Source organism: Ammospiza caudacuta, chromosome 12 (genome assembly GCF_027887145.1).
Source record: "Ammospiza caudacuta isolate bAmmCau1 chromosome 12, bAmmCau1.pri, whole genome shotgun sequence".
NCBI lineage: Eukaryota > Metazoa > Chordata > Aves > Passeriformes > Passerellidae > Ammospiza > Ammospiza caudacuta.
In genome coordinates, this window is record NC_080604.1 from 13,360,929 (window position 1) to 13,374,305 (window position 13,377).

General features: G+C 47.5%; 1 protein-coding gene across 1 annotated transcript in view; it reads left to right on the forward strand.

The window, feature by feature from the left end:
* The window catches only part of PLXNB1 (plexin B1), a 73,399-nt gene extending 62,287 nt beyond the window's left edge, over positions 1–11,112 (forward strand). The window contains exons 22-38 of the mRNA XM_058812849.1: positions 1,230–1,406; positions 1,737–1,885; positions 2,247–2,347; positions 3,105–3,322; positions 3,510–3,688; positions 4,180–4,246; positions 4,801–4,947; positions 5,408–5,585; positions 6,391–6,494; positions 7,153–7,237; positions 7,947–8,113; positions 8,467–8,627; positions 8,869–9,016; positions 9,718–9,782; positions 9,864–9,939; positions 10,259–10,333; positions 10,876–11,112. Coding sequence (XP_058668832.1) covers positions 1,230–1,406; positions 1,737–1,885; positions 2,247–2,347; positions 3,105–3,322; positions 3,510–3,688; positions 4,180–4,246; positions 4,801–4,947; positions 5,408–5,585; positions 6,391–6,494; positions 7,153–7,237; positions 7,947–8,113; positions 8,467–8,627; positions 8,869–9,016; positions 9,718–9,782; positions 9,864–9,939; positions 10,259–10,333; positions 10,876–10,980 — 2,202 coding nt within the window. The 3' untranslated portion in view covers positions 10,981–11,112. The remainder of the gene's footprint in view (positions 1–1,229; positions 1,407–1,736; positions 1,886–2,246; positions 2,348–3,104; positions 3,323–3,509; positions 3,689–4,179; positions 4,247–4,800; positions 4,948–5,407; positions 5,586–6,390; positions 6,495–7,152; positions 7,238–7,946; positions 8,114–8,466; positions 8,628–8,868; positions 9,017–9,717; positions 9,783–9,863; positions 9,940–10,258; positions 10,334–10,875) is intronic.
* The last annotated feature ends 2,265 nt before the right edge of the window (positions 11,113–13,377 follow it).

Genomic DNA, 13,377 nt, shown 5'->3' on the forward strand with positions numbered 1-13,377 from the left:
TGGAATTCATGTTCCTTGTATGAAATTTTAAGTTTGTGTCATACAGCATCCAAGGTTTTTAAAGCATTTGACAGGTTGCAGCCTGTCACAGCACATCTGCTTTGGCCTGTGAGAAACAGTTCATAAGAGGAGGGGAAAAGTGCATCAAAAAAGCCTCCTGAGTCCATAAATAATTTCTAGGGCTTCATAGGGCTTATGGAAACTTCTGTGGTTTGCTTTTGGGGTTTTATTTAATCCTAATAAATTGTTTGTATATGAGATATTAGTACTACATTATCCCCACATCCTGTTCTCAGCTGCTAACTCTATCATAACTACTTCAGTTTCATCCAGAAATAATTTAGGAGTAAAAGAATCCTGCCAGTGGGGAAGACCTGTTACTAAGTGAAGGCAGAAACATCACTCATTAAAGATTATACAGAAGAGCACAGTGACTCTATTTTACTGTACATGCAAGAAAAAAATTGAGGTATTTTGTTTGTATGGAAAGGTACTTTTCAGTCCAGTACTCTTAAAGAAGGTAATGGCTGCAGCTGTAGGTGCAAATTCTCCACATGCTGTCCTTTTGCATATGGGTGAAAAACTCTGAGGATGTAAAAGCATAGAAATGCCTAGACCACTGCCATTGGAGTTGAATGCATCATGGAGATGTAGGGCAGGTTGAGAAGACCGGAAGAGAACTTTAAAAGACAAGGAGGTTGATCTGTCAGCCTGTTGGGATACCCTGACAGAGCTCTGGGCTTAGAAAGCATTAAAGCATAAAAATGTAATTAACATCAGTCAGCATGGTTTTATTAAAAAAAGAAAAAGTCTTAATCCCCCAAAATTAAAGCAAATAAGAGAAATAGCACAGATATGTTATACCTTTGAAAGGCATTGATTGACTCAGCTGAGTGTGCAGGTTAACTGACATGAGACTACCTTTTTAAATATACAGAGTGAAGAGCTGAGCTTAGCTGGGTTTCACTGAAGAGCCTTAAGAGGACAGGCTATTTATAACTGTACTTATGCAGTGTGCTACAGGTCCTAAAGCTAAATCTAAATCATATGCAACTGAATTTTTTAGCTTACAAACTTAACTCCTGCAGCCTATTCACATGTGAGCTTAAACAAAGAAGAAAAAAGGCTGCTTTCATCTCATGGTATTGGTCTCCTCCGTCTTCTCTGAAGCCATGGTAATTCATAGTTGTTTTTTCACTGATCTTATGTGCTGTCCAAATGTATTTCAGGGGGAAAATCTAGATCTGGCTATTTCCAAGGATGAAGTTATGGCTATGATTGGGGAAGGCATCTGTGTGGTGAAGACACTAACAAGGAATCACCTGTACTGCGAGCCGCCCTCGGAGCAGCCGGCTCCGCGGCACCGCACCAAGCGCGAGGGCACGGACCTGCTCCCGGAGTTCACGGTAGGACATCAGCAGCACTGCCAGGAACCTGGCATTTCTAGAGGCATGTGCAAGAAGTGGGAGTGGGATGTGAAGTTAGGAAAGGTACAAGCCCTGCTGAGGGATGGGGGAGGTAACAGGGGTGGCAGGAAACTGGTCTTGTTCTCAAATTCTGCTCTTAAAGGCTAAAATTGCCTGAAAGTAAACAGTATAGCTGGGTTCACTGCTGTGGGACAGCTCTTCTGGGCAGCTGTGTGCCCCCTGTGCTCATTCTGGAGAAGCCCTGTGGCTTTGTATTTAATTCCTGCACAGAGGAATGGAATCATCATGGCTAATACTTACTTTTCACAGGTTCAGATGGGAAACCTGAACTTCCTCCTGGGCCGAGTGCAGTATGACACAGAGAGCCAGCTCACCTTCCCACTGGAGGCACAGATTGGTTTGGGTGTTGGTGCATCCTTTGTGGCACTGATTGTTCTGGTCATTGTCTTCATATACAGGTAAGAAGTGCTGGCATGGGAGAAGCCTTTAAGTTCCTCTCAGTGTTTTTCAGTGGGTGTCACCAAGCGTGTACATCTTGGGCCCAAACAAGGCTACAATTTTCTTTATTTTGTGCCAAATTCTGAGCCCCTGGTGGTGTTGGATGCAGGAGGCATGTTGCACTGCTAGTCACAGTCTGCACTGTGGTTCATTAGACTCTAACAGGTGCTTCAAGAGACGCATCTAGTTTATTGTATGCTGTGTGGTGTCCTGCAAAATTGATGCTTTGTAGAAATTGCCTCAGCCCTGGCAGCAGCATAGCAGTTGCAAGGACAGTCCCTGGGCTAGTGCCACCAAGAACAATTTTCCTTCTTATTGCAGGAGGAAGAGCAAACAGGCTCTGAGGGATTACAAGAAAGTTCAAATCCAACTGGAAAATCTGGAAACGAGTGTTCGGGACAGATGCAAAAAGGAATTCACAGGTCAGTCACTGAGCTCCTGGGTTTCTGTAGCTTCAGGGAAACTTGGAGAACTTCCCTCAACCCTACCTCTCTTCCCATTCCTGTGTACTTGTCTGTGTAGCTCAGAGCAGGCGATAATTTATCCTGTGCCACTGCATAGAAACGTAGAGCCAAATTCTTCCTTTTTTAATTGTTTAATTCAGGGCACAGTGATTTATACAGACCTCTCTCATTCTCCACTTCATCCTCCAGACTCAGGTGAAGAGGTAAAAGTCAAGACAGCACAATTGGAGGGATCTTAGGACAACTACTAGCCCAGTCTTTGTGTAGGGCAAATTGAATTGCAGCCCGTATTCTAAGCTTACATGCTTTATACTTCAGCTCTTTACAACTGTGGGGTTCTGAAACTCTGCAGGTCACCGAGACTGTAGTCTCCAATTAATGTGTGAAGGAGTGAGGAGCAAGTATCTAATACTCTATCTTTGCTGTTGTTAATGCCTGTAACCACAGATGTGTGTTGAACAGTGGCTTCCTCTTTACAAAATTGGAAACCAGCTCCTGATTGGAACATTCCTCATGCTTTTTCTCCTGCTGCCTAGTCTAGCTTTAAATGTTCTAGCAATGACACCCCAATATGCCTCTTCCTGAGAGGAAACATCCTTCCTGTTTCTCAGTCCCATGCTGCTGGCCCTGGTTCTTCCACTTACCTCATGCTCTGCACCATCACTTGAGATCATGTCAGTTGTGTCATCCTCATGGGCATTTTCCTTTCCCTCAGACCTGATGACTGAGATGATGGACCTCACAAGTGACCTTGTGGGCACAGGGATCCCCTTCCTGGACTACAAGTCCTATGCAGAACGCATTTTCTTTCCTGGCCACCGTGAGTCCCCACTGCAAAGGGACCTTGACATCCCTGAGTGCCGACGGCAAACAGTGGAGCAGGGCTTGGTCCAGCTCTCCAACCTCCTCAACAGCAAACTCTTCCTCACAAAGGTAATGTCCCTCTCTCTGCTGGCAGCCTGCTGCGGGGCCAGAGCCATGGTACTGGCAGCAGGAGGTGGGCAGTGTCTGTTAAGGTTCATTCCTTAATAGTTATCTGCACCTCTTCTTCCAAGAGCCAGCAGCTGTGACTGCTTTGTTTGCAGCAGAGTCACACATTGGCATTTCTGTCTCCCACCAGTTCATCCACACTCTGGAGATCCAGCGCACTTTCTCTCCCAGAGACCGGGCCTATGTGGCGTCGCTGCTCACGGTGTCACTGCATGGGAAGCTGGAGTACTTCACTGACATCCTCAAAACACTCCTGAATGACCTTGTGGAGCAGTACGTGGCCAAGAACCCCAAGCTGATGCTGCGGAGGTGAGTGAGCCAGCCATGATGGTCCCACTCCTGAGGGGACAGAGCCTTTCTGCCTGGTTGGCAAACTCTGAAAGGCTCTGCCAAGTCTTCTAATCCCACTTTGCTGTTTAGAGGTCTCTTGAGTTCACAGTCATGCCATGTTTGGAAGCTGAACTGAGATATCTCCCATGTTTAGATCCCCAATAGTCTCCTATCTGGTCATCCTTCTGATCTGAACACATTTCCATTGTTTGAGACCTGCCAGAGGCTTGCCACTGTTCCTGCTTCTTGTCTCTCCAGTTCTGTGATTTGGTGCCTCCTTCAGGCTGACAAGTGCTTCCAGTAAGCAGTGTAAAAAGCATTAACTGTGCTGGTCTTGAAAGGATTTTATTTCCTCTCCATTCTGTATTGTGACTTAGTCTGCCTTTCTTCCAAAGGGCACAAATCTTTACCTCCAAATCTCCCCCAGTTCTGCACCACATTTCTGTGACCAACCTGATGCTCTTTTTCAGGACAGAAACAGTGGTAGAGAAGCTGTTGACCAACTGGATGTCCATCTGCCTGTACGCCTTTGTGAGGGTGAGCTCTTTGTCCCATTGTAATGTAGAGGGGCCAAAAGAGGGGAGACAGGCACAGCTTTGCTTTGTGCCTCACTCATAGCTGAAATAGTGCCAGGGTCACCTTGTATTTCAGGGTGAAGGATTAAGGGCTGGACTGCTCACTGGGAATGGGGATTCTTAAATCAGCATCAATACCACTTGTTTCCAGGATGTGTCACCAGGTCATGGAGGCCTCAGTGTAGCTCCTTTATCTTGAAACACACAGGACACAGGCTGGTCTGTGCATGGGAGGACAGATGCTGGTCTAATTCCTTTTCTAGAGGGCTGGGGAGGCAGCAAGGATTCTCTCAGATTAGTGACACAGAGGCAGAACAATGCCTTGGTGATGTGCATTTCTCTAGCTGGACAGAGCACTTTTCCTGTGCATGGAGCAGGAGCTGTTGACACAGGCTCTGTCTTTGCCTGCTGTGGCTCAGCTGCTATATCCTCAGTCCTGCTTGATATCCATGTTTCCACGCCTGAGGTTCTGCTGGGAGGAGCAAGCTGAATTTCTCTCCTTCCTTTCCATGCCAGGATTCTGTTGGGGAGCCCCTTTACATGCTGTTTCGAGGAATCAAACACCAGGTGGATAAAGGGCCAGTTGACTGGGTGACGGGGAAAGCCAAATATACCCTGAATGACAACCGCCTTCTGAGAGAGGACCTGGAGTACCGCACTCTGGTAAGTGCCAAATCTTCTGTCCTCTTGTACACCAGGGCTGGATGTCTCTGCTCCCATAACCAAAGCACATCCTGCCACTGTCTCCTAGGAGCCAGGTTTGTTCCAGCAGCACAGGTTCGTAAATGATGAAGAGCTCTGCTAAATCAGGCACTTTTGCCCCAGGCTGATGGGAGCCTTCACCACACTCATCTGGTGTAAGTGCTGTGCTGTGTCTAGAAATAAGGGGGTGACATTGCTGATGGCACCTCGAAGCTCCTGCCCAATGCTCTTGAACCGGCTTCCAGCTCTTGACACAGGGCTAAGAATACAAGATGAGGTGTTTAACATCTGTGATGTATTATCTTCTGAATCTCCCAGTGAGAGGACTAGCTGTTAACTTGCCTGAATGCCAGCCATCAAAGGTGTAAATATGTCAGATGTAATCTTATCAGCTGAGTAGCTGTGACCTTTTCTTCCCCAGACCTTAAATGCTTTGACACAAGCAGGAGTTGGTGCAGGAGGAGCAGAAGAATCTCAAGGGATTTCTGCGAAAGTGCTGGACTGTGACACCATAACGCAGGTGAAGGAGAAAATCCTAGATCAGATCTATAAAGGGACGCCATACTGTCACCGGCCAGACCCAGACACCCTGGACCTCGGTGAGCAGAGCTCTTTGGTGACAAAACTCAGTGAGGAAGTGAAGGAATGGTGATTCAGTGTCTGTGCACAGCAGCCTTGCATGTGTGACATTTGTCGTTCTGTGCTGAGTGTGCAGAATCACTGACCAGCCTGGCTGAGCACAACAGGGAGGAGGCTGTAACAGAAAGAGGTAGGGGTGGGAAAAAAGCAATTGGGGTCACCCTCTTTCACTTCATGGTGTTCTTTGCCAGACTCAGACCACAGCAATGGCTTGGTCCAAGGGATATGGAAAAAGTGTGGGAGGGGAGGAGGATTTGAGTGCAGTGAAAAGATGCTGTGGGCATAGACTGGCACTTCCTGGCAGCCTTTTAATAATATATGTCAGGGAGGATTTTGTCCGTGGTAGCTAATGAATGATAGAACTTACATTGGGAGAGAAAACACTCAGTTTTCCATCTTCTTAATTCTGTTGATTTAGGGATGAGAAGGTACTGAGGAAATAGTAGCTGATAAGAACTATGGGTGCATGTTTGTGGTTTGAGCCACCTCCTTGGAGAGTCACAATCTGACAGAATTTGTAGGAACATGACAGGTGGAACATGGGAGGCCATGAGGCCACCTGTCCCTGTGCTCAGAGGGGTCTGTCCTGGGACTGCGGGAGTCAGCATCATGACAGACACTTGCTCAGGTTATGTTGTCTGTGAAATAGCACAGGTAAAAGCTGACAAGGAGCAAAGGGTGTTTAATGAGGTCAGCCAGGTTGACGCAGATGATGGCTCGAATGAGCAGTTAATCCTTTCCTTTTCTGTGTTTCAATGGCTGTAGAGTGGAGATCAGGGCTGGCAGGTCATCTGATACTGTCCGATGAGGATGTGACATCTGTTGTTCAAGGAACTTGGAAACGTCTGAACACTCTTCAGCATTACAAGGTCAGAACTCAGTCTGCCATTGCCATATCTCTCCTCTCATCCTTGTACACACTGTCAGACTCTGTTTGTAGCTCTGGCTCCTGGTGAACCACTGTCAGAAGGTTGAACCTTTCTTGCAGAGCATAATTCAAATTAAGTCAGTACTGTGGCTGCAGCCTGACTTCCTCAAACACAACCCTGTCCTTACCCCATACCTGAGATGTGGGCATGTGTAGGGCTTGGAAGGATAGGCACAAGTTCATACTGCAGTGAAGGTGATGTACTGGATCTGTTCCTGTTCCAGGCCAGATCAGTCAGGAGGTGATGACACACTGAGCTGCCAAGTACCTTCTAACAATGGAAAGAGGGATTTTTTTAATTACCTTGCACCAGTGTGTTGTATCTTGCAGTATGTTAGTACCTTGCTGCAACATGTTCTAGATCTGAATGACCTCAATCCCTGAGTATTATCTTCGTTGTGCTTTGAACATTTGCTCTTTAATTGGTACAGACAAGATTTTCTCACCCTCAGGAAAGACAGTGATGGTGCCTCTAAATCCCTATTTCTGTCCCTATTTCTAGTGATAGTACAGCCTGTTATGCTCTACAAGCACTTGCCTATTATGCTGATGAGAAACCTGCCATTTGCTTTGAATATTGTTGTTTTCCTTGTGTGCAGGTGCCTGATGGAGCAACAGTAGCACTTGTCCCACGCCTGACCAAGCACATCCACAGGGAAAATCAGGATTACATCCCAGGAGAAAGTGAGTTTGATGACTTGTTCTCATAAAATTACTTCAGAGCACTTGCCAGTTAGTGGAACAAGTCTCTTGATGTAGCCCCAGCTTTATGCTGATATAGAAGGCTGACACATGCTTTGGACCCTCATAGGATTGTCAGGAAATGTGAAAGTTTGATCAGGTGAGGTCAGAGAAAAGCAAAAGTGTGAGAGCAGAGGAAGGCTGGGCTGGGTGTGAAAATGCAGAACAAGCACAGTTGTCTGACTCTCTAGGGCTGACCACAGTCTGCTACTTGCAGCAATCTTTGTGCCTTCAGGTGCTGAGCATGGCCTGAGAGGGATGATGGGATGTCAAGCAGTTTCCTTACTGCCTGGCAGAGTGGACAACCCCATGGATATTCCTGTGGCATGAGGGATAGTAGCCACAGGCTGCAGTTTAAGAGATTGAAATTGGATATGGAGCAAAACTTCTTCAGCAAAAGGGTGGTTCAACCCTGAAACAAACCACGGGGGTGGTGGGGGATCTCTGTGTGGGGAAGTTTCCAAGACCTTGAAGGTTTTGGGTGAACAAAGACAACCTGCTGTATAGTTGGCAGAAAGTTGGATAGAGGCCTCCAGAGATTCCTTCCCATCTGTGTTTCTGTTATACGGGGAAATCTTGCTTTCTTGGGCCTCACTGGCCACGTCTACTGTGAGAGAGCCAACACTCATCTGTAAACAATTGCTTGGTTTAGAAACACCAATGCTGGAGGATGCAGATGAAGGTGGGATCAAACTTTGGCACCTGGTAAAACCAACAGAAGAGCCAGAGCTTCCCAAGCATCGGCGTGGGAGCTTAAGGGATCGGGAGCGGGCCAAGGCAATCCCAGAGATCTATCTGACACGTCTGCTCTCAATGAAGGTGAGAAGGAGCACAGATTGTGTTGTGCTTGGGATCTTGCCTTCCTTCATATCCCCAGCAGATTGCTGGGGTGTGTTTGAAGATAAAGCAATACCCTTTACCTGCAGTGGCTTTGGGAATATTTGAATCTCCTCTACATTTTGCTTTGTTCACAAGGTTCTCCCTGACCTCTGTTCCACACACCATAAGGGCCTCCTTTCTCCTTTGTTGCTGCTCCCTTCAGTGGGGGTGGAGTGCCCTTGGATGGATGAGGGGCTGTCACTGAGAAGAAGAGGGTGACCTCTGATCTTTGAGGCCTAGGCTCTCTATTCCCCTCTGCCTGTGCTGACCCTGTCCTGCTTGATTTTCCACAGGGCACTCTGCAGAAGTTTGTGGATGACTTGTTCCAGGTGATCCTCAGTACCAACCGCCCTGTTCCTCTGGCAGTCAAGTACTTCTTTGACCTGTTAGATGAGCAGGCCATGCACTATGGCATTGCAGACCCTGAGACCATCCATATCTGGAAGACAAACAGGTAGGGTGTTCCTGAGGGCCCTGGAGGAGGCACTGCTGACTTGCTTCGAGCTTGCAAAGTGACAGCTACCTCTGCCTACTGAGGAGGAGCAAAATTCAAGTGCAGGGCAGCAGACCATAGGGTGAAGAGTTGGTTTTGCTGGGAGAGCAAAGCAGAGAGATGCAGTAACATGTAGAATATCTTTCAGCACTGTAGCTGCCACCTCTGCTGATGCCCTTTTGCACTTCTGTCCTCTCTACAGCCTCCCCCTGCGGTTCTGGATCAACATCATCAAGAACCCCCAGTTTGTTTTTGATGTTCAGACATCGGATAACGTGGACGCTGTGCTGCTGGTCATTGCACAGACCTTCATGGACTCCTGCACAATAGCTGACCATAAGTTAGGGCGGGTGAGTACAGAGGAGAAAGGACCATGGCTGGCACAGAGAGTTGAGTGCTGCTTTAGGAAGGCAAAAATGTTTACATAGCACCATGGGGACAGCAAGCCAGGCTCCCCCTGGCTCCCATGTGCAGCTGGAGAGGAATGGGGACTCTTGGGAAGAGAGGAGGGAGGATTAGATTTTGTTTAGCAACAAGAAATTGTTGAGGAATGCTCTTTATTTACAGCTTGCAGTTATTTGGGGGACAGAGCTGAATTCAGTTGGCTGTGGCAGACAGTGGGAGTCACAGGATGTAACTTGGGACATTCACATTAGCCATTAGAAAGGCTTTCCACCATCACTACTCACCCTGTGCTGAGGGTGGAACAGTCCTGCACAGGTCACCACAGATGGGATGGGTGGATCTCTGGAGCACATCAGGCATCAGCTGTGCAAAGCCATAGCCAGTGTGATCTCATACTGGTGATCACCCAGCTCCAGGGGGAAGGCTGGACTAGGGATCCTGGGGTGCCTTCATCAGCTCATCTCAAGGTACCTCAGACTGCATTACTAGAAGAGAGCCTGTTATTTGAAGTGCCTCTCCATGCAGAGGACAAAAAATTCCTGATCCTGAACAAATGGCAGAAAATAGAAGTGTGTTACCTGCTGAGGTTAGTCCACAGCGCAATAAAGGAGCTTTTCATAACCCATTCTGGTTTTGGATGTTCAAGGACTCTCCAATCAATAAGCTGCTTTATGCCCGGGACATTCCTCGCTACAAGCAGATGGTGGAAAGGTAAGTGATGGGTGTGAGGAGCTGTAGTTCCAGCAGGGGGGAGCGGGGACAATGCACTAATTCCTGTGTGCCCCTGTCCAGGTACTACGCAGACATTCGTCAGACCATCTCTGCCAGTGACCAGGAGATGAACTCTGCCCTGGCTGAGCTGTCACGGGTAAATAAAAGTATTTCAGAAGTTACCTGGCCCCTCACCTGTGCATCCAGGAGAGAGTTATTAATGCAGACATGGGATATTCCAGCTGAGTGTGCAGTTCTGCTCAGACACACTGACTGTGCCTAGTGGCTACCCTGCACCACAGCTAGGGTGAGGGTCTGCCCACCATGCACTGGAGAGAAGAAGGGGTAGTCAAGGATTCAGGGCAAGAAATACAAGAATTCCTGTTGCTTTCTTAATGAGTTGTGAGGACAAAGAATTTGACAGGACAATTGTTAGATGTCTCACAGTTTTGTCTAATTTCTTTTCTTATAAACAGAACTACTCAGGTGACCTCAATTCCCTGGTGGCTCTACATGAATTGTACAAATACATCAATAAGTACTATGACCAGGTGAGTGTGTGTTTCCAGCAGGTATGAATATACCTTTGTTCTACCACCCAAACAAAAAAAACTAAAAAAATTAACAATTGAGAGCAGCCAGACTATTCCAACACTGTGTATTGTTTCATTGGTATGCATAACTCATGTCATGAGTTTGTTTCATTCTTATTAAAGAGCAAGGGAGGAGATCAGCAAAAAGAACTTATCTCTAACTTGGAGCCTCTTGGGCTTTCATGTGTGCTTCTTTATTTTTACTTCAATATCCAAATATTCTACTTAAAGAAGAAATGCAGTTAGTTCAGATTAATTTAGTAAAGACTTAATTTTCGGGTGAGAAGTTTAGCTTTTTTTTTTTGCCATGTGAAGTCTGTAAGTTAGTACAATGAATCTAGAATACTTCTTTTGTGGTTAATTTGAGATTAATTACTGCATACCCAGTCTAGACTAGAGCATGCTGAATTGCAGGTGAGGTTCTCCATAATGCATGGTGTTCAGCTGGTTGGGTGTTGTGTGCTGGAGAAAGGCTGCCAGTGAGCTCTGTCTGGTTGCAGATCATTACTGCCTTGGAAGAAGACCCAACGGCACAGAAGATGCAGCTTGGATATAGACTGCAACAGATTGCAGCAGCTGTGGAGAATAAAGTCACAGATTTGTGACAGGCACAGACAGACTGCTCTCCCCTGGCTGAATGGGGACAGTGCTCATCCCAGTTGATAAACAGGGTGTCCTGCTGCCATTGGAACCAGACTCTCCAAGGAACCTGCGGGTGACGTGAGCAAGGGGATGGCCAAGGCAGTACAAAGTACAAGCGTCCTTGCATCTCAGAGAATATTTTTTTACAGTTTTTTTTTTTTCTTTTTAAAAGCAAAATGAAACAAAAAACAAGGACAAACTCTGGTTTTTCCCTGGCAGACTGCTGAGGGACCACACAGGTCCTTCCTACAGATGTGAATGTGCCAAGTTTGCAAACCATGTTATTGAAGAGCCAGGTGTCAACACCGAGCACTGTCTGTGGAGTCTTCAGCCTTGCATGGATGCCCTTTCCAGTGCTGGAACACTCCCTGCTGCAACCACTCACTTCCTTGGGGATCAGGAAGCTTTTCCTGGGTTGATTGCTGTGCTAACCTCTGTTTCCAGCTAGCAAGTACTCCTGAGAAACTCCTCGCAGCAATGTCCCTGCTGGTCCCAGATGTTGGATGTGGAAAGGAGAATGTCCAGTGGTGAAGGTCTCTTGTTCCCCAGTGTCCTGGTCTCTGACAGCTCGTGTATGGCACCTGCTTGGCTGGAATGTGCTCACCAGCATGGGCGTTTGCCACAGGGCCCACTGTAAATGAACAGCACCCCTCACCCTTTCCCTCAGGACAATTGCAGTGTCTGAGAGTCGCTACCTGGCTCGCTTCGGTCTCCACTGACTCAGCTTGGATCTGTCTTCCTGGTTCCTTGTGGTCAGAGGTTGCCCTGCTCTTTGGAAAAGCACAACAAATGCCTTGTGCCACTCCCCCTTCCTCCAGTGTCCAGCTGTTCTGCTGCTCTGAACTGGACTTGTAAATACCCTCAAAGTTAATGTATTTAAATGCTAAAGGAGAATGTTTAACTTTGTGGCTTTGAGACAAAGCTTTTCTTGGAGAAGTATCTCTGTGCACTTCTACTGACAAACGTCTGTCAGCACTGGAGCAGTTTTCTCCACTGCTTTGTCTGCAGGAATAACTTGTAGGTGTCTCCCTTGTCGTACCAGCAGCTCACCTTTCCTCATTGCTCAGCCCCAGGCTCTCTTTGTGCTCTTCTCTTAGGGCTTGCCTAAGTTAGGTGTACCTAACTCTCAGCTCCACTGCTCAAACTCTCCTCTTGTGGCACATAGAAGGATTATTTGGTGAGCTGTGAACTCAAAGGAGCTGTCAAGCACAACCATGATGTTCCCAAGGAGGGTTGGGTGTCCTGCAAAAAGGAATGATTTGTGCACTGAGGAGAGGGTTGGAGCAGGCACAAGCACAGTTAGCTGGCAGCTGTCACTGGGCAGCTCCTCATTGCTCCCTCCTTAGTTCCTCCACTTTGTGAACAGTCCTCTGCTCTTCTAGGAGCTAATTTATAAGGGTGATTTACTTGTTCTCTCTCCTGCTCACCCCACCCCTGCCCCCCCAGCTGCTAATTCCACACTGATGTCCTGTGTGCCTGGGGCAGGTCCAGGTCTGACTCCTCTGCCGCTACTCTGAGGTGGTGATTGTGTGGGCCAGGAGGGAGCAGAGCTAGAACAGAGCAGGATCACATCCCTACCTCTCTTTACATTGCAAATAGCAGTAATTCTAGGTGTGCTCCATCAGCCCTGTGGCTTTGTGCGAGTTCTGTGCAGTTGCAGAATTGTTCTTGGAGCAGGCTAATGCTGGCCTCTGTTCCTCTTCTGTGAGCCTCTCTCAGCAGTATAGCAGGGTTCCCAGGTACATGGTGTGCCCAGAGTATGAGCATCCCTGTGCAACCTTCTGCTCCTATCCTGCTGTACAGAGCAGCAGGGTGGCTAGCTGGCTGCTGCCAGGCAAAAATGGGGCTGCAGAGTTTGCCTCTTTGCCCAGGTGAGGACCAGTTAGGATCTCACTCCTGCCTGACCATCCATTTCCACAAAACTCATGGGAACTTAGCATCTCTGAAACCTTTGTCTTGACTAAATCTGATTGAATTGGTCACCCCAGAAAGCTGAGGAAAGGACTGCTGGATGGGAAAAAGCCAATACAATGCATGTTAATAAAGCCCATTCCTTTAGGGACTGCAGGAGATTCCTTGGTTTGAGGCAGGTGCAGGTATAGTGGTGGAGTAGCATTGTCCCTTTGTGTGTTGGTGGATGGACTTTCTGCCCTAGGAAAAAAGGCCTGGTTTGTGGCCTCTCCAACTTGCTCAGTGTCTGCCAGACACCACAGAATCTCTGCTGGATTTCTGGCTCTACAGACTGTCAGTGTCTGCCCCTATTTTTGCAGAATTATCTCTGCACTTTCCCAGAACAGAGTGGTTTGAGGCTTAATTCTCATTCCACCTCCCACTGGTATCCACATTCTCCCTGCTTCTGT